The 20,471-nt window shown below is 42.9% G+C and overlaps 1 protein-coding gene across 5 annotated transcripts in view; it reads right to left on the bottom strand.

Annotated features, from left to right (window-relative positions):
- UNC13B (unc-13 homolog B) overlaps nt 1–15,345 on the bottom strand; it is a 212,801-nt gene extending 197,456 nt beyond the window's left edge. For 2 of the 5 annotated variants that reach the window (XM_080573395.1, XM_080573397.1), the window contains exon 1: nt 15,125–15,345. In XM_080573395.1, the coding sequence (XP_080429521.1) occupies nt 15,125–15,146 (22 nt within the window). In that variant the 5' untranslated portion in view covers nt 15,147–15,345. The remainder of the gene's footprint in view (nt 1–15,124) is intronic. The other 3 variants (XM_080573396.1, XM_080573398.1, XM_080573399.1) reach the window with 3 other exon arrangements.
- Between the last annotated feature and the right edge of the window lie 5,126 nt (nt 15,346–20,471).

The following is a 20,471-nucleotide window of genomic DNA, read 5'->3' as shown; positions in this document are numbered from 1 at the left end:
GAGGTTAATCCTCCTGACGCTGGCAACACAGACAGCTCTGTCAGGTGACCTGGTTCCCCAACCAGGAGGTGAACTAAACAGCAATCCAAGCTGCCTCTTCTCTCCAATATTCCTTCACTTTGTAGCCTTCACTTTATTGGTACATATATTAAAAAAAAACAAAAACAGCTTGGATATAAAATACTGGAGTGAGTTATTGTGTGTGTGTCTGTCTCTCAGATTTATTCTGTTACATTGTGCGTCAGTCCCTTTTCTTAAAGGAGTCCCCTGCAGGTTACAGGTTTCTCTTAACTTTTCACAGTTTAATGATCAAAAGAGACAGCATCCCTACTCCTGAATCTGTGCCTGATTAGGAGAAAAAAAATATAAAATCTTTCAGAATTTGCAGATACAGAAGATAAATACTATTGGGCAGAGAAGAAAGGAGGCTTCTAATTTCAGTGACACAAATTACCCTTCTTTCAAGCTCTGTGAGGATGAGAAATGCATTACTTTAAGTAAGTGGAAATGCCTTAATTGATACCACGAACAAAACCTGCACCATTTAATTTCACAGAAGACAGACTTAAATTCATATATGCTCATAGCTGTCAATGACTAATGAAGTATGTATAATGTAAGCTGTACCCTAACACCAGAAGGCAGGAAGACAGACAACATATTGTCTGCTGGAAGACACTCTGAGCTGGTGAACTGACTTGGCTGACAAACCGATAGTTCAACTAGTTTACAAGAAAAGCTTGCATGTAAAAAAAGCCAAAGAGAAGAGAAAAACTTACACCTAATTCAGAAGTGAGTTCCCTCAGCATTTTTATTTTATTTGAAAATGAAATCCACCTCTTCACAATTAACTTCTTACAGCACACGAAGCACATGCAGCAGCTGCTCAGGCATAGTAAGCTGTCTCTGGTACCAAACAAGGAATAAAAAGCAGAAATTACAGATAGAAATAAAACAACTTTAATGTATTTCTCTCTCTTTAGTCAACAAAAGCACTGAACTCATCAGTCTAGCCCCTTGAATGACTAAGGCTTCTATGCTCCCAAGACAGATTTAGGTTCAACACGAAGCACCCTGGAGCAAAAGCTGCTGGCTAACCACACCAGAAGTGATCGCCATCTAATCACAGCCTCGGTATCTTCAGGTAGTTTCACTGAAGTTATAGGATGGCAAGCAAGCAGCCAACTGAATGAACATGGCCACTCGTCAAGCTCAACTGAGCACAAGTTTGCCCTGAGAGGGATTGAGCTAAACAAATCTCATTGTTCAACTTCAGAAGGTTAACGTACTTGCCAAAAGAGAAACTCAAAAATAAAGCAACAGCGTATTTGTGGTGGATTCAGGAATATTTAAATATATATATATCCCACCATACTACAGCAAGAGAGAAGCTCCCAGGAAAGACAGCACCTGCATTTTCCTGCACCAAATAATGAAGCAGAATTGGTCTAAATTTCAAAAATAGTTTTAGTGAAAATGTTAACATTACGTTACTTAAATATTTAATTGCTTTGGTTCACAAACCAGAGGCAAGCATAACATCTAGGAGACAGAACTAAGCTGACTGCAAGCACTAAGGAACAGTACAAGAAATACTCGGTATATCAGCTATGGTATAACTGAATGAGATTCCCACACAAGAACTGGGAATCTAACAGAATATTGCTTGCAAATGAATTCTTTGGAAGCCTGACTTTACCCTTGGCATTCACAAACTGCTCAGACAACACCGGTTCCTGGAGGACAAAGACAAATTCTAGAAGTAGGACAGTGAGACTGGCAGCAACTTTCAGGATTTCTTTTGTTTTGCTTAAGGTCTTTGGACACTGATCACTTACGATATTCCCTAGAATGAAGCTGAAAAGGATCTTCTAAGTTAAGGTTGTAAAGACAGAATGTGTTTTCCAAAACCCAGCTACAGACTGATACCCAAGCATCATTTAGGAACAGCAGCTGACTGCTCCCCATGGCAGTACTGGTATCTGAAGGAGCTGTGTCTCCTGAACACATTAGCACTCACCTGCCAATATTTTTGTTTTGACACAGCAGATACACAGAACTGAATCACAACCAGGTGTTACTATTGAGAAGGATTACACCCAAGACGGTTCTCCTGTAACCCATGTGTTTGCTTGTATTTCAGCCTCCATAAAAATTACACTGAAATTCCATCAGGGTAAATACCATTAGTATCAAAATCATTAACTAAAATAAACAGCCTTCCGTAACAATTTAGTATAAGCAAGTTTCCCCACTTGCTGTTTGGTTTCTTCTTATTAAGATGTATAACTAAGCAAAACGCTACATCAAAACTTTACCTTAATACATATTGTTTATAACAAACAGGTGTCAGAGTAGGAATTCAGACCCCGATGAAGTTAGTGCTGTGAGCATCACAAGACTGGAAGGGCTCTTTGTGGTCACCACCTCTAGCTTCCATTCTCACAAAGACCTGTACCCTAATTTCCAGACCAGGCTTTAACACATGATACACTTATATCTACTACATCTTATGCCAAGGTTATCCTCCAACTTAAGTGGCTTTTCCCATCCTGTGTTTAATTTCCTGAAGTTATTTCTGGACAGAAGTCATAGATCCCATCAATGCCTGTTTATCAGGTGGAAGAAGCCACAGCCTCCTGGTGCTCTCACTGGACGGACTGAAAGGAAGGGAGAGACAGACAGATTTACTTCCACATTCTCTATTAAGTCCTACCTGAGCTTGTCCACCCCAAACAGGCTCATCCTGTGCAGGCTGCTGCATTCATGGACAACTTACCCATGCCTTTGTCCTTCCCCCTGTGCCAGGAATACTCTCCCCAGCACACACTGCTACACCTTTTCCTCTTTCCACAATTTCCCATACTGTTTGACAACACGGTGCAGAGTCAGAAGGGCTCTTCTTCTCTTCTTTCGTGAAGCTCCTTGTTTTTCAGAAATTCCTGTAATTTGCCTTTACACGTGTAACTCTTCCACTTAATACCAGCTCATTTTCCTTACGGATGCTCTCAGGGTCACTTAATTCTTCATGCATTACATTTCTCTACTTCCAAATCGATTATGCCATTAGGACTTGGCTTAAAAACAAGTTTGACACACACATTCCTACTTTTCTCGCCATACCACAAGCGGAAGACATCTACCCGCTTTTCCCATCAGTTTTTCAATGTTAGTAGCCTCTGCTACAGCCAGTTCCTTACCCACCTTACGTTTCTTCTGCCTGTTCCAACTTCCTTCAAAGAGAAACATCTGCTGTGGCGATTGGCAAGATGCATGTTGTCATACAGAGCCAAGAGGTTAGCCCGGCACAGTCTGCCTCTCGCAAGCCTACACCACCTTCATACACAGTTACCTTCCACACAGCTTCCATCTGTCTATAAAGCTTTTATTACTCTCACTTTAAACCTCAAGCTATCACAGTCTCCCCTGTTTTTGAGGTCAAGATGCACGTATTGCCCACATTTCTCCCTTATCTCCTTATCTTTCTGCCACCCCACAGAAACCACCAATCTCCTTCTCCAATTAGGTGATGCCACTGCTGGCTTACAGCAGTTACCAGACTTCAAATTTCAAGTGTTGTACATGTTAGCACTCTGGGCTAGAGTTTACCTGACTTCTGTTCATTAAGGTGTAGAAGATTTGCTCCAACCCCTTACATCTGTGTATCATTTTCAGCCTTCAAAAGAAGCAACAACTGCAGCTCAGGGATCACACCCAGCTCATCTTTACTCTACACACTGTCCCTACGCACTGTGGCCCAATTCCTTCCTCTGTGAGATGGGTTGTTTCTCCTTTTCGTGTGACCAAAGCACCTGCCGTTATCTGTTTTAACACCCTTTGCAAGAGCTCACCTCTTCTGCTGCGTTGGAAACCCCTGCCTTAGCCCTGCACTTCCCGATCCTCAAGACACACCTTCCTTTCAAACAGATTTTTCTGCCCAAACCTCACAGAGGTTCTGTGTTTGCTCACCGTTATCCTGACACAGTGTTCAGGTCAATCATCAGCTCTGGGGTTATTTCCTAGGAGGAGCCTTTCCTTGTTATGTGAGATGTTAATATTTGCCCCTGTAGCTTCACAGACTTCCATGTCTCCCTCCATACCCAAGCTCCTGACTTCACCAAAAAACTTCTATATACTTTTTGCAGGTGCTGGTCTACAGGTTTAGCTCTTCAATTTCCCCTAGGTTAAGTTGTGGTCACTCAAACCAAGTTCACTTCCACATCCAGCATCTCTTCCGCATCCTCTGTACTGCTTAAAGCCACAACTACAGTTATCTGCATTGTTCTTAGGGTTGCAGGCGCCATGTGATGATGAAACTGCCAGGTAACACAGCTCTGTACCCAGCCGTGACCAACAGCACTCCTCTGCTGCGGGGAGTTAGCCTGCCACACTGACAATGCCCAGAAACACTTCTCTCTAACCGCATTACAAGATTTCTACCCACATTTAAATCCTGGACTACGCAGATCTCTTAGTGTTACCACAGCAGAATCTCTTATCAGCTCTTCCCAAAGTAATTTCAGCCCAGCTGGTTCTCTTTTATCCACCCTAATGCTGCTTTACAATTCTGCATCCCTAACGCAGCAGAATATTGCCAGTCACCTTTGTTGCTCTCTTGCCAGAGCAGGGCATCTCCTTCAACACCTCCATTCCCATCATAACCCCTGCCATAGCTGCTTCGAGTCCTACACCAACAGCCCCAGCACCACCACTTCGGTCACAAGCTTCCCACCGTGCTGTTTAGGAAGTGGACTCAGAAAAACTACTAATAAAATGCATTTCACTTTTTACTCTGTTTACGTCCTATAACTTTATATTTCACTTGTTATTTTTAGAGTCATGCAATCCCTAATTCATCTCCATCGCCAGCTCTTTCCTGCTGCAGAGAAAAACTGGAATGCAAGCCCCAGCAAGCGTGCACAGGGTTAACTCCGGTGTATTCACACTCCAGTCACGTGCAGCGCTGCTCCAATAGAGCCTGAACACATTTCTAGATCTTTGACTGAAGTGTCCGACACTTACAGAACGGTAACTACAAACTCAAATTCACAACAGGTTTGTTGCTAGCCTACTGCTAAACCATGCTCTTTCCACCTAGCCAAAGAGTAACAAAACACTGATTTAACATGCCAGCCTGGCAGGTTGCGGCATGTCTTGATCTCCTTTCAACCACCAAAAAAATATATGTAAGTGTTTCTCATTACAGTCAGATCATCCATAAAACATCCAAGAACCTCCACTTAAGTAACAGGCATTACCAAATTCCCTTTTTCCCCAGTCCTTAAGCACTGGAAGGGCGGCGGATCAGAATTTACTAACAGTTTCTCCAACCTAAGTAAAGGCACACCTGCTGCTGCGACGCTAAGCTGCACAACCAGTTCAGATTGAAAAGCATAAATTTGTCGTGTATGATGATAATCAACTTTGCTGCCTAGAACTGCCGCAAATCCTTCATCAATTTTAATTCAGAACCTGATCTTTTTCTAAAAAAGATCTTATACTAAAAAAATACTTGTTATACTAAAAAAAATACAGTGTCCTACAGAGGGTCATATTAGATTACTACAACAATCCATTTTGGCCTTATAACTATACAGTTTCTAAGCAGTTAATCTCCTCAAAAAATCTGCTATTAAAATGGAGCATACGCAGACTCCACTTACTTAATTTGATATGTGAAAATCTAATAAAATTTTGCACACGCAGCAAGTTATACCAGGCAGGAAAGGCTGAAACAAAATTACTGTCTCACATCCACTTCCGCCTCCCCACCAACTCCTATTCATGTTACGTGCCACGTCCAAGTTTCCATACTGCAAGTTTCAGCTCAAATCAGGATTTCAAGTCTGGGGCGTGTGTGAGCTAAAAAAATAGAAAGAATTTATTTCATAAATAACAAGAACTTATTAGTCTACGAAACATCGTTATAATTTTGGTGCTGTTTGAACTCCCACCTCCGAAAATGAAGGCAGCCTGAGCTTTTTAGTAATTTATGGCCCTCCGGCTCTTAAGAAAAGTCACATGAAATGCACCTTTCAAAGAGGCCAAGCAACCTCCTCAAGAACGCCACCCACTTGCTTATAAAGAAAGCATGATGAAGAAGAACTCAAAAGATTGGGAGGCTGAACAGAATCAGAATGACACACAATTTTCTAAAATGTGCATAGCTCTTAATGCAGCAGTCAAATTCCCTCCTCACCCAAAGCTGATAAGCTACCTTGGCATCACCTCAATTAGTGCACGGTACTCCTGGCATGATGGAAAAAAACAGTTATTAAAGGTTTCCAGCATAACACCTTGCAGATCCCCAGTGCACCTGCAGTCGTAACACCCCACAGGGACTCCAGTTGCAAAGGACCGTGGCTGTTGCTGCAGAAGACCATGTGATGGCTAAATGTGAATTATCACAAGCACTGGAAGTCAGAAGGCCCTGGGTATTTCCTGAAAACAAGTTCTGGGGTTTGTGAAATCCCTCAGGAAAAGCAGGTGTTCATAAAGGATTTCCTTCCAGAAATGTAAACGACTCCATATTCATTTACATTTTAATTCCTTGGAAACTGGAAGTTGGCCAAGCAGAAAATTTCAGTCTATATTATGGCTTAAATGAAATTTGTCCCACAGTTTCTTCAGATATAGCCTTTCCATCACTACCTGACCATACAGAACTGTTCTGAAATATCTTTCAAAAAATATTTTTCAGCAATTAAAAAAAAAAAATCATCTGAAAGAGATGAGTTTGCATAGCAGTCTTTGAATAATTTGGTCAAGCATTTGCTGAAAAAAATTGCCTTAAAGAAACCTTCTTGGAACACTCAAGATGCCAACATTCAGTGCAGAGCAGAATAAAGCACGCAGCTCTCCATCGCTGAAGTTTACAATGCTGTCTGGCCTCAATCAGGTACCCAGTGGTACAAAAAGATACGAAAAATACCCACAGTGAAAAGCTACCATTGTGCTGGCACAAAGCTTTAAAGGAATGAAGGGTTTAATGGGTTTAGCTCCACACCCAAACTCCCTTCCTCAGCAGAGGCCAAGAAAGATGGCACCAGGTTGGCTGTATGTTGCAGACTTCGTATGGACAGAGGAGTGACCCAATACAGCCTTTACTGTAAAACTCCTCCTTTTAATTATTTTTTTTTAATTATGCACCTTAAGCTGAATATTATTACACTGACCTTGGCTGAGAAAATAAGCACGGAGTGAGCCAATGCTCAGAAGAGTAATTCCGCAATTATTTTGTATCAATAAATTACATCTCCATGGTGGAAATGCTGGAGTTTCCTTAGAAGAGCATTTGGCTGTAAAGAATTAAGAGGGTTAAGTCACAGGAGCTTTAAGTAATAAGGTTAAAACCAGTATTCCTTAAAGGGACACAGCCAGGGCTGGAAGCCAAACTTCTTTTAAAACTCAGCAACAGTTTTAGGCTAGAGATTATCTCAAAGAAGACACCTTCTCTTATCCCGCATCAGACATTCCCTTCTAGTTCAATTCACTTTCCATTCATAAGTGATGTTTGGGTGCAAGGAAAAAGATGAGGGGCCTGAAGCCTGCATAAAGTTGTTTGAAGATCATGCCACGTTTCTGTTTCTAAATGACCCTTTTCCTAGATTACAGGCAGGCAAAAAGGGAACAAAATCAGGGGTGTTTTTTTAATGCTTAACACAGCTTTTAACCCATGGAACCACGCCCAGAAATGATAAAACCTCTACAAATTTTAAGTCTGGACATTGAAAGTATATCCTGCAAACAAAGTGGGGGGGAGTAGTATCTACCTGACAACATCCCAGTTTAATATAGAATCATAAAATCATAAAGATTGGAAAAGACCTCCAATATCATCTGGTCCAACCATCACCCTACTACTAAAGTCATCCACTAAACCCTGTCTCTAAGGAAAGGTTGGACCTGGTACTTAAACACCCTCAGTATAGAATTTCACTAAGCTGAAGGTCTTTGAACGTAGGCTTCCCATTGAATGCAGGTACCCAACTCCCTCACGGTTCTTTCCAAATCTTCCTCCAACTCACCTGACAAAAGGATGAACCTACGAACACTCAAGAGCAGCATGCTAGAGAGAACTTGAGCTGAGTCACAACCATCAGCTGGTAGCATTTATTTTCATTTTTAAGATACCCTCACCTACTTGTGAAAGATACAGCAAACCTGCCAGCACCATCCTCCATTTCCTCATCACCTTCCATAACAGCAGGGTATGATTTCATGTAGTAACGTGGTGCTTACGGAGTTCAACCAACACCAGTCAAAAGAATTCTTCAGCTGAGGACTTCTCTTCCTCTAACCTGACCCCATATCCATTGCAGGTCTCTTGCACTCCACACTGCTTAAGAAGGGAAAGATCACTAACATCAACAGGTACTCACTGTATTACGTGAAAGTGTGATAATTCAATTGAAGCTCAAAGCTAATAATTGGAAAAATAACTTAAGGAGTCTATATTGAAAGCCTGGTGAAGGAGGTGGGCATCTCAGCTTTTTGTGATACACTCTGTAAACCTCACTTTATCTTTTCATTGAACAACCAATCATAGTTTAGGGGGTGTTCAAACTTTTTTTTTTTATTCTGGATTAAAATTGAAGCTTTCTTTCTGTCTCAACTAGAAACACAGACACTCAGGAAAACATGTTACAAGCAAGGTGCTTGGTATGGTAGTAGTTAACTGAAATGTGAACTCACAGAAGACAGTATTAGTCAAATAAAGCTGGTCAAGTTGAGAAATACTGGGGAGTCCTTAGGCCTACTGGCAATTCCACAGTTCTTTTAAAACTTGTAGATAGCATTCCAACTAACAGCACTAAGCAGGAGAACTACTTTGGATCCCTATCACAATTTACTTTTGCAGAACAATGATTTCAAAATTGCCTAGAGTAGTTGTGATCAAATCAAATACCTAGCAATACACAAGAGACAGTTCAGAACTTCACAAAGCTGAGGATAGTTATTAGTTATTTCATTGAGAAAAAATAAAATTGAACAGAAACTGTGATATCAGATGCAGAAACCATTTATGAAGAGTTTTCTAGGGAACCAGAAAGCCACTACTCCTCGAGCAAGTACAGTTTTAGTCCACCCCACTCCAAAAGCAGCAAAGAGATACAAGCCACTACACAACATACAAGAAATAAACAGTTATCAATACATGTTAATTGGCCCTAGGTGTAGGGGGAGATGAAATAAACACAACAAAAAAAATCTTAACCTAGAGGATAAAAAGAAACACTAACAAGTACATTGCCATCCTAACTTAGTCACTGATTAATTTGCCAATGGCAAAGAAATGACAAGCACACAATAAACATTTGCTCCATGCCCGGGGAGAGGCAAGGCACCTGTGTGACCAGGTACTTTGCAGTCTACCAGTAAGAGAAGACAAAATCCAAGATGCAAATAATAAAAATCAGAAAGCCTAGACATCTGAAGAAGCCTGGAGCCCAGTGACATTTGCTTTAAATACATGCTGAAAGAATAGAAGAGTCCCTAAGGAGACCAGAGTGCCACACTCCAGGCGACACTCAGCATGCTCACAGGAGGACAGGTGCTTACAGATCACTGAGCACACCAGGCAAATGTCTGTAAAAACTAATACAGCAATCAGTGTTTAAGGAGGTAAAGTTCTGAAGAAATGATGACTGATAAAGCAGTGAAAGCAAGTTGCTTCCACGCACTTTAATACAAAGAAAATGCCAGGTACTAGCAGGTTTTAATGCCAAAGAGAGACTGAGGGAAGTCCAACCACATCCTCACAGCAGCTCCTGATCTATTTGCAAGACCACACAATGAAATCCCTGTATGAAAAGAGAAGTGTTGTTAGACATAGCACTCCGGTTCTGCTCTCTAGGAACAGCAGTAAGAACAGCTTTCACTGAGTGACTAAAGTAGTTTCCAAAATACTGTGTAAAAATTGTTAGCAAGGTAGAGGGAAAAAAACAAGGGAGGAAAGTTTCAAGGCAAAGTAATAAAAGGATCATTTGCCACCAGACGTATGCATTTCACAAGCGTCCAAGCCAAATATTTAAGGGAAGGTCCAGGATTTAAAAAAAAAAAAAAAAAGGCAGTTATATTACTTGGACTTTATATGACACTATGTAAATTGTAACTCGCCCTCAGACTGTTACAGTTCAAAACGAGGAACTTACAGCACTTGGATTAAATCCATCAGTATGTTCCATATTAAAACATTACGTTAAAAACAACTTTAACACATTTGACCTGGCAGATCCCAAACTGAAGGAGTCAGCTGAGAGGACACCAACTGAGCAAAAAAAAAAAAAGCAGATGCTGCTCGAATTCAGGAAGCACCTCCGTACATTTCCTTTACCCCACTGAAAACCAGAGAGGATTTTCCAGCAGTTCTTAGTGACCGAGCTCTTAAAACAAGGAATCCACACTGTTGAAACGCTGCAGTACTGGTGTCCAAAGCTGAAGGAGGGTTTGAAACAGAAAAGTGAACGAACATCTGTGCATCACAAGACAAATGCAGTCTGTAGGTTTTAAGCATTCGTACTACTTAACGACAGAAGCTTGAAAGCTTTACAGTTCCCTCGCTGATTAAGCCACCAATTAAACGTCAACCTTCCAAACCCCAATCTTGAAACTCAATGCAATGAGGCTCCTTTAAAAGCTAAGACACTTTATCTTAGCATTACTACCCAAAATTGTAACCCATTTTATTTTGTTCCAACGCTACATACACTGGTAGTTTCCTGATTAATTGCAGCTAGAGAAAAGGAGTCTGTTATAGTATACAGCAACTTCTTCATGAATCAATGTATTTGTCTTAATACCTGCACTTCTGCTACTGTCTTCAGAATCTAATTCTGCTCTTTTCCATTTTAATCTACACAAAAGCAGGTAGGGTTTTGTTGCCGTCTTGTTTTTTTCAATTCTGCAACCATTTCAGAAAGCAGTCGCAACACAGAAGTACAATCACCCTATTGCTAAGAGTACTATTTACAAGAGAGAGTCCTTCACCACTGAGAAGCAAGAGCTGGAGGCACTGCATTCAGCCTCACAAAGAACACAGAGGTGAGCTGAGGCTATTGTATTGAGGAAAAAAAAAACCCTTTAAACACAAAGAAAAAGCCCTTGTGATTGATTACTAGCCTTCTAGTTATGGATATTTCTAAACATTCAACAAGGTGGACATGGTTTTATTTCTAGTGTTAGTAACACCCATTTCCATTTTCCCCACTTGCTTCTTTCTCTTGAATGACAGAGTTTAACCAGGTGGGCAGGAACCCCAGTTTTGCTGCCAACACAAGAAAGCGCTGTTAAGTTCCCTGAGCTCCACTCCACCTATTCTGACAAACCAAAAAAAAGTCACCAGATAAGCAAGCTTTGCAGCTTTTCAAAGCAGCAGCAACATAAGCAGCATGCAATGAAAAGAAAGTCCCTAGCCTCTAGGTGTTATCATTTCCCACAGCAGTCAAAAACTTAAAATTTCAGAGAGCAAAACCAGAACAAATCTCCTAACTCCATGTCCCACATACCTCAGGCAGCTAAGTCTCACAAAGACGCTGCAGACCAGACCCAAAGACAAAAAGCACCATGCCCTCACGGGACTAAGCCACACACCACATGCAGGGATGACACAAGATGCCCACTGCCAATATCCCTGGAACGGCAAAGTAAAGCATTTCAGATACTGATACAGTGAACGGGACAGGTGATGTATGAGACAAAGCAACACAATTTTTATTACTATTATCAGATGGAGAAGGTAGGTCCAGAAGCTAGGGAGACAAAGGAACTGAAGACACAGCATAAGCTGTTATAAAGAAGGAAGACTAGAATAGAGCCATCACTGGGTTTGGCAAGTAGCTATGCCATCATCTTGAGATACCAAGAGCTGGTGGCAAAGTAAAATGTAATAAATGTGAGCAAGTGAAAGGGTCTGAAGTGCATCTTCGGACAACAATGCAAACAGAGCAAAGGAACCGATGACAACACACTGGTGACCAGGTGATCCAACCTCGGGGTGGTCCTCGCTTGGTATGACCCTTGCAAGCTGCTCTGAGACAGCAGCTACTTCTGCCTGTAAGCTGGTAGACAGGAAAGATCAGAAGAAATTTAATGAAGTTAAGATCCAAGGTAAAAATCAAGACTTCCAAAAGAAAAAAAAGAAAAAAAAAATTAACAATGCAAGACTGATGTGAAAAACTAGACTGCTTCCCTGGGACTACTTTTATTTAATACATGCTATTTTCACAAACACAACCCTAAATGCAAACTAATAAAGCGAACTGTGCCAAGAGAAGATTATGAGACATAATCCAGACACAGCTGCTCTGAACTGGAGTATATGCAATCTCTTTAGCACTTAAGCGGTAGAATCAAAATATGAAGAAGTCTCTTCTAAAGGCCTCGGTTGTGTAAAATTCAGAATTTGTTTTCTCCTTCTCTTACACCCTCTGCATCTTTCAAGACTCCTCCTCCCCAAGAGTCCCTTAGATCACTCCTACAACCACTTCCCACATCCTCCAAACACTTGCAGGTGAGGCCAGACTCAGACTTCTGCTGAGTTTAGATTTCCTGCCAGGTACTTCTACAACAGACATGGCACAAAGCTTCTGAAAAAAATACCTGATTTGATCTCTGAGAAGAAAAAGAAACGTACCACTAAAAAATGAGATCAAGCCACAAATGTCAGCTGCCCTTTGGGGAACAAAGGCAGAGCTCGGATCTGTTTTGTGTGTACTGTTTTAGATTATCCATTCATTAAAATATCATTAATGCACATAATTCAAGTGGAAAAAAAATTGTGAATTACAACACTTTCTGGCTGCTAGGTCTCATGTTACTCTGCCATTTAGATTTTTTTTTCCATGTTTCGCTTTTATCTGTTAAACTGCAATTCAGAGGCGATTAACAGCGTCCTAACCACCTATTTCTCTTTCACAGGTTTTTGGTTGTCTTTCTGTTTTTAATCTCAGGTCTACAGCATCCAACCCCAAGTCACTGTGCGAATTTACATGTGTATCATTTTTAATGAAAAAAGCAGCTTGTTATAAATAAATACATAAGCCAACAGAACTTACTCCTGCTTGCTCCAAAAGTGATTGTTTTACCTCACCTTCTGGTACCTATTTTGTTTTTCAGACTGCTCTATACCAGTATAACACCATTTTATGTTTAATGGTTCATACTTGTGAGTTCTCACGAGCTCACTCTTTCAGTCATGACCATTTTAAAAAACACATTTAGTAAATTGACTATATTCTGCATTCTTATAATAAAGGTGCTCTGTATCATCTAAATCACTGCCAGTATTATCTACCATCGTAGCACAGCAGGTGGATATGAAAGATATTTTTCACAGCTGTTTTCCACCACACAGTCACCAATCACTTCAAGTTTCTTCTTTAGATCTTTGCACCCAGACAAAATAAGACAAACACAAAAGTGCATCATTCTGGACCACTGAAATGCTTTTGTCCCAAAGGCTCAATGGATCATGAAGGAACACCCTGGCAAAGCAAGACTGTCCCCGTAACTGCAACATCCAGTTCATGGTCTTTCACTACTCCTAGTAGAAGGGGTATAAATACACCTTTAACACAAGTGGCCAAGTGCCATGTGGCATCAAAAGCAGATTTTTTTTCATAAGACAGCCTGAGAGCATCTTGAAGATCAACCACTAAAAAGAATGGGGGGAAAAAACGTAACATGTAAGCATCCCTGAGCTAATAAGAATCAGTTTCAGTTAAGACATTTTGGCAAAACTTTCCAAATTTATAAGTCCACCAGAGATGCTCAGAGTGCTTTAGAGATTACAGAGAACATTTTTAAACTCTCCTACCTCTTAAAACAGGATCTTTTTTTTTTTTTTTTTTTTTAAATAAAAGGGTTGAAACTTAATTAAGAAGCCCTCTCATACAGGGATAGTGCCCTCCCCAAAACACTGCACACTCAATACACTTTGGTATTATTCTGCTGGCATCGTTTTACTAACACTATCATCAAAACATTGATTTTGATTCAAAAAGGTGATGAACAGCTGGGTGAAGAGCTGTTACCAAACCAAGAGAGACGAGCAAAAGAAAAGCTGAACTGGCAGCAGCACACCAGTGTCAGTTTTTTATCATATCTGGCAAAGGAGCTGAGAACATTAAAACAATACTTCTAAGCCGAAGGGCACAGCTGTGGGGACACCCTGCGACCGGCGTTCAGCGCAGAACACTGACAGGAGACACGTCCCAGAAGCACGAGTCCTGGCAGATGGTTCCCTTCAGGGATTTAATTATTTTATTTTTTTTTTCTGGCACAAGAGAGCAAGAAATTGAGAACTGGAGATAAAGAGCAAGCGACTAGCACTGCAACCCATCCTGCATGAGAAAGCACAACTTTTCAGTAACCTGTTCAGCAAGCGAACGAGGCTCGATAGCAGGAGGAGAAGATAATTGGTAATGTATCTGAAATAATGTTGCACGTTAGAAGCACAGACACTGAGAATAACAACGTTAAAGCTAGTGACAGCAGCCTGCTCTCTGCCAGCAGCGCAGTTTCATTCAGCGGCAGCGTCTTGACTGGTGTACAAATGAGCTACGAAACTCAAACACAGCTCCTCCCCGCTCCGAGGTTTTGGCACCAGGCTGGACTGCCGCTCTTCGGCATCGCACCTGCTGCTTCCTTGCCTTCCTCGGGGCCTCTCCTCGCCCCAAAAGTTGTCCTTGCCCTCGGCCAGACCTGGGGGGACTCGGCCACCTGCCGAAGGCTCCACCTGAAGGTGCGAGGCTCAGCGCCACCTTCACGGCTTCTCGACCCAACATGGGCTCAACTGAGAGGCAACTGGGATGCCAAGAGGGATGGAAACCGTCAATTAAAAATAAAACGATAAAAGCCCCACACAGACTTGAAACCTTCCAGCTGCGCTCCCACCGTGAGCAGCATCTCAGAGTGGAAACCAACTTTGGAGGCAGGTGCTGGCGGACTTACCTGTCCCTTTGGGGATCCCTTTGGGGATCCCCACGGCTTCGCCCCACTCCCCTCCTCCCGTTTGAGGCAGGACACCCCGAGGGGTGTGCGGGGTGGCCACCACCTACGGGTAGCACCCACCGGGAGCCCGGCTCCGCCACCGCGGGCACCCGCCCGCCGCTGCCCCACTCACCTCGCACGCACAGCAGCGACATGGCGGCGGCCCCCCTCCGCCGCCGCGCCTCAGCTGCGGCCCCACCAGCCGCCCCCGGCTCTCCTCATGCCGCCCCGCAGCCGCAGGTCGGCCGGGCGACGAGGAGGAGGAGGACGAGGAGGAGGAGAAACGGGGGAGGAGCGCAGGAGGAGCCGGGCCGCCGAGCTCCGCCGAGGGGAGGCAGCGGCCGGGGCGGGGAGGGCAGGGCGGGAGCTCCCCGAAGCCATCCCGACATGGCTGACAGGGGGCGCCGCCTCGGGAAACACCTCAGGGCAGGGCGGGCCGGGCCTCCGCTCCGCGGTGCTTTGCTCGTCTTTTTTCCTTTTTTCTGACTGTTTCACTCCTGCGCTCCTTTGAGCCTGGTCCTCGTAGTTTTATCTGGTGGCCTCTAATTCTTTTAGCGTTGCTTCATCCCAGAACCCTCACACTTCTTCATCCCAAGCTGTTAATAAGCCTCACACTGCAGTGTGCTTTTGGTTACAGATGATCCAACGAGTAACAAATAATTTCTGAAGTTGATACTTGAAAGCAAAGTGTCATATAATGTGATTTCTATGCCATTAATGCTTAGAATATCCCAAAAGCCTGCAACGGGCACGGGGCAAGTCTCTTGGCTGGGTCTTTCAAAGAAGCCTTCCCAAAATTCAGACCTAGACAGGAGACAATGAGTTCTGTCCTGCGCAGCACTGTGTTCTACTGCCTTTGCATTTGCTGCACGGAAGTGTATCAGTTGTGGAGATGTGGCAAAAACATGTACAGCTTCTCTGAAATAGCAAGGGGGGTCCCTTGAATTTTGTTCTTGCAGACAAGCGGGAAGACTGTGAGCTGCTGCCAGAGACGGTCTCAGAGGACTGGGAACACTTTCCTCCCCCAGCAGTGCAAGCAGCCATCGTCAGCAAGGAAGCTCTAAGGACCAGCACCAAGGCAGGTAGCGAAGGGATCTCCTCCTGCTGCCCCAAACTGGCTTCAGTGCTGCTGAGATGCTCCACAGAAGCTCTGGTTTGCTTATTTACATGTTATTTAAGTCTGGTAGTACCGGCATCTGTGTTTTGGCTGCATACCCTCAAAGCCTGCCTAGCTGCAAGCGGAGCACAACACTGGCTTCCCAGTTAACTCCAGGGGACGTCTGAGTTCCTGCATGCCTGAGGGTAGGATGCCAGATCCTCAGCCTTTCCATATCTCCAGTACTCCTCAGCTTTCAGTGGAGTCTCAGAACTTTTTGGCAGTGAAAGATCAGCTTGGGGGTCTCCAAGCTGTTCGCACACCTCTCCTTGTCCTTCTTCCTTTGCAGCCTTGTTGCAAAAGAAAACCCTTTAGCTGCACAGGAGCTAATCTGTGCGCTAGCCATGTGAGAATTTCTTCACAGATAGGGTGGTCAAGCATTGGAACGAGCTGCCCAGGGAAGTGCTGGAGTCCCCCTCCCTGGAGGTATTTAAGAGACATGTGGGCATGGCACCAAGGGATGTGTTTTAGTCGTGGTACTCGGTGGGTCAGGCTGATGGCTGGACTTGATGATCTTGAAGTTCTTTTTCAACCTAGATTGCTCTGTGATTCTATCATTCTAAATCCATCATGACTGTTCTCCTTTTGCTGCTCCCCATTCCTCTGCCTGTCCTAATTTAAAGACTGAAATCTTTGGAGTATGATTGTCACCTACAGCATCACACAGAACCTGGTACAGCAAATCCCCATCTTCCTTACAGCTTGCAAATGCTACCATAATACAGAAATTACCTCATCGAAAGCAGATGATGTCACACTTTTTAAAATCATAGTAACGTTATTAGTAAGCACGGCAATCAAGTAAGCATCTTGTAGCTAGGAGCTTTGCTGGGAGAGATGTCATTACCAGCAAGGACTATGAACACTGGCATTATCACAGGTGTTATGAATTCCCTGCAGTTCTGATGGAAGTGTTTTAACGATCTTTGTCAGATCCAAATAGATTGCTTGTGTAAGTACTTCAGCCAGATCCTAACTCCCAAATACAGTGGTTCCTTTTGTGCCTGTCCATCCCCTCCCTCATTTCCACTTCAGATAGGCTGGAAGAGGGACCGTGCTACTGCAGAGAAACTTTTGCAAGGTAAAATTACCTCCCTCTAAATTAAAGTTGTTCTGTGAAATCAAATTCTCTATGTTTTACCAGATGAAGTGATAGTCTCCAAATGCATCTTTTTCTGTTATTTTTTCTAGCTCTTCCTCTGGACATTGTTGTCATTAGTACAGAAATAGTTTAGTATTACAATTCACATGCAATATAAGGAGGGAAAAAAAAAACAAAACAAAACTTCCTGTACTGTCCTCAGCCTCTTAGACATGGAAGATCTTTCCAGGTCTGTTTCTATAAATCCACAAAAGGGAATAAAAAGTTCACAAATAATTATAAGCAAAGCCCTAAATCCTATTGCAGACTACATCTAAATTCTGCAGCTCACAGTGTGCTCGACTAGCACAGGCAGTACACTTTGTCAGCACTGCGATTTTATTTTAATGGAGAATTTTACTGATATAAAGAGGGGAAATACGGTGCAGCAAGCACACTGACACCCTGAAACTATTCATCTTTCTGAACTAAGACTGAGGTACTCTGCAAATTCAGAAACGAGTCAGAAAATTCAGGCAACTGTACCCCAGGATGCCTAATTTTCATTCTCTGCAGAACAAGAGTTAATTTTCTCTGGCTACTCAAGCTCCAGTCATTGGTTCAGGATCACCTGCTGTTCGATAGGAAGGTTATAAATGGGTGGTCCCTGACTTACTGCAGCTTGCCAGCTGTTTTATACGTGCCAATTTGTTATAGTTTCTCTGTTGAAAGAGCAATCCCATAGATATATTTGCACGCTAAGTAAACTGTGTTTTCCTCTGCTTTTCTTGCTCTTATGCCTATTTTGAATTTTGTATTTCTACTGCTTTAGAATGGATCAAACTGAAACCTGGTGTGTAGCAAACCCACAGGGGCTTTATTTTAAATCAAAAGCTTTAGATCTGTTAAACGATTTTTCTGTTATGCAACTGACAAAAAAAAAATCATCTCAGACCAGGTTTTTGGGGCTAAGCTCTAAAGATAAGGAAATAAAAATGCTTTTAATTTACCCCATGACGTTTGGCAGGAACTGAGTGCTGAATATAGACTAAGCAGTGGATTGATATTCCAGTATTGGGGAGCACCACTCAGATTTCGCTGTAAAAGCAACAAGCTACTAAGCTGGCTTTCACTGGTATTTCTGTTCCGTTTATTCACTAATAAAATGTAACATTTGCAGAACACCTAAGTGATTGCAGGATCTTTTTCACAACACTCCATGGCATCCTACCTGTGGGGGGGAAACATTTCAATAGTATCTTGGAGTGCAGCTTTCCATAGAGTGGATCACAGCAGACAGTCAGTGCAGTAGCAGTAGAACAACGCATACTTGCACTGGAAGTAGCCTGTAATTACCTCCATTATATTTAAACCAAGATGTTACCTTTAACATTCTGAAATGCTCAACCTGGAAGATAACTGTGAAATTTTAAAGGCCTGGAAGTGGATAGGACTTCTGCCTCATGTTCTACCCAAAGGAGTGCACCTTCATGTCATGCTGCAGGGCAGAGAGGTGAACAGGGCAGTGAGAGACAGCAATCCCCATCAAACAACCAGCCAAGCTTTGGGCTGCATCTTCACGTATCTTCTTTCCTTTGTCCCCAGCTTGGCTTTTCCTAAAGATGACTTGATAAATCTGGAAGTGACAGTGATCTGTCAATTTAAGGCATTAACCACTGGCTTAATTTTAACCAGAGGCTCCCCCCGCACTGTTCAACCTGTCACCATGCCTGAGTCTTTCCTTTTGGCATGCTCCCTAATGTCCCACTTTGGCCCTTCAAAACACTCTCTGCAGCCATTTCCCCACATAGCATGGGCACTTGGGTAGGGTTTAGTCTTTGTGCCTCAATCTTCCATCCACAAAATGGAGATTGTGACAATTATTAACGGAGGAGGTATTAAAGATGAGGGGTTTCCTGAAGATAAATACATTAGCAAAGATGGGAAGCTCAGACACTCTCACCACATAACCATATCAGACAGATAGCACAAAGAGATCTGCCAGCTTTTAGATTACAAATCCCTGTTCAAAAGGCTGGAGAAGCAAGAAGCATCCTTTTATCTCAGGGAAAAAACCCTCTGTGTAACAGGGCAGCTTCCATGGGAACTGACCTCTCAATTACAGCTGCTCACAGAAAAGTCTTTCAAACACTCATGCAGGAGTCAACAGAAATGAACTCATTTCTCAGGCAACGATCCCAAGCATCCCAAAGACAACATTTCTTGTTCATATTGGGGCTCTTCGTCCTTGAGCACACGTGGGCTGTCATGCGCAGCGTGATGTCTCTATCTGACCAAGCAGCGAGCAGCTAAGCCAGCAACACAGGGTTTCTGTAAAATAAAAACCCTGACAGGGGATATTTTCCCACTATCTGGTCATCTTAGGTCTTGATACGTGCTAGGATTGGTGCTCTCTGACAGTGAACCTTCATTTGGCCAACACGGACACTGCCACTATTGCTGTTCCTCCAAAAACAGGTGCCTTAACGTATCCATGAGCTGAAGGATGTTCAGGTGCTCTGAAAGCCTTGCCTTAAACTCAGATGATCTTTCTGACCAGCAGAAATACTCCCATTTAAGCCATATTTATTCTTGGCTAAGTTTTATCCTTAAGTAGCTCTCCTTGGCACAGATCTGCCATCTGTGGTGGGGAGCTGGGAACCTCTGGAGTCCGAAGCACTGTCCCTGTGGCCACAGAGCAACCTTTTCACAAACTCTTTGGTGGTCTGCTCCAGTGATATACAGGAATGAGTCAGCAGCTACCATCTCCAGCCTGTACATATTCATGCTCTTCTTTATCCTCCGTCCAACTTCACCTTTCAGCTTAAGCAGGGTTTCTCCCTTCCTAGTATTTACCTACTAGGTGCATTTGTAGGCAACTAGCCCATCTCCTCTCCCCATTTTCCTTTGCCAGACAAAAAAAGACATCTTTTCCACTGGCTCCGACTGTATGATCTCTGCTTTGTAGCTCTTTCTTTCTAAGTTAACTCTTTTCAAATACGGATGGCATGTGTTGTACACAGCAGGCCACATGGATATCAGACCAGTGTTTCCTGAGGTTGGTGTCTCACATTCAATGTGTGGTTTGTGAGATGGTCACCTTTTGATTTAATAGGAACATGCAACACTCTTTGTGCTATTTCACACTCCTCTTTGATCTGATTCACATTTAAATGGAGCTGTGGCTTCCCTGTTATAAAGGACGAAAGAGAAAGAGAGAAAGGGAGAGAGAACAACTATTTC

The sequence above is a fragment of the Anser brachyrhynchus genome (genome assembly GCF_964034855.1).
Source record: "Anser brachyrhynchus genome assembly, chromosome: Z".
Taxonomy (NCBI): domain Eukaryota; kingdom Metazoa; phylum Chordata; class Aves; order Anseriformes; family Anatidae; genus Anser; species Anser brachyrhynchus.
This window is presented reverse-complemented; position numbering and strand designations above follow the sequence as displayed.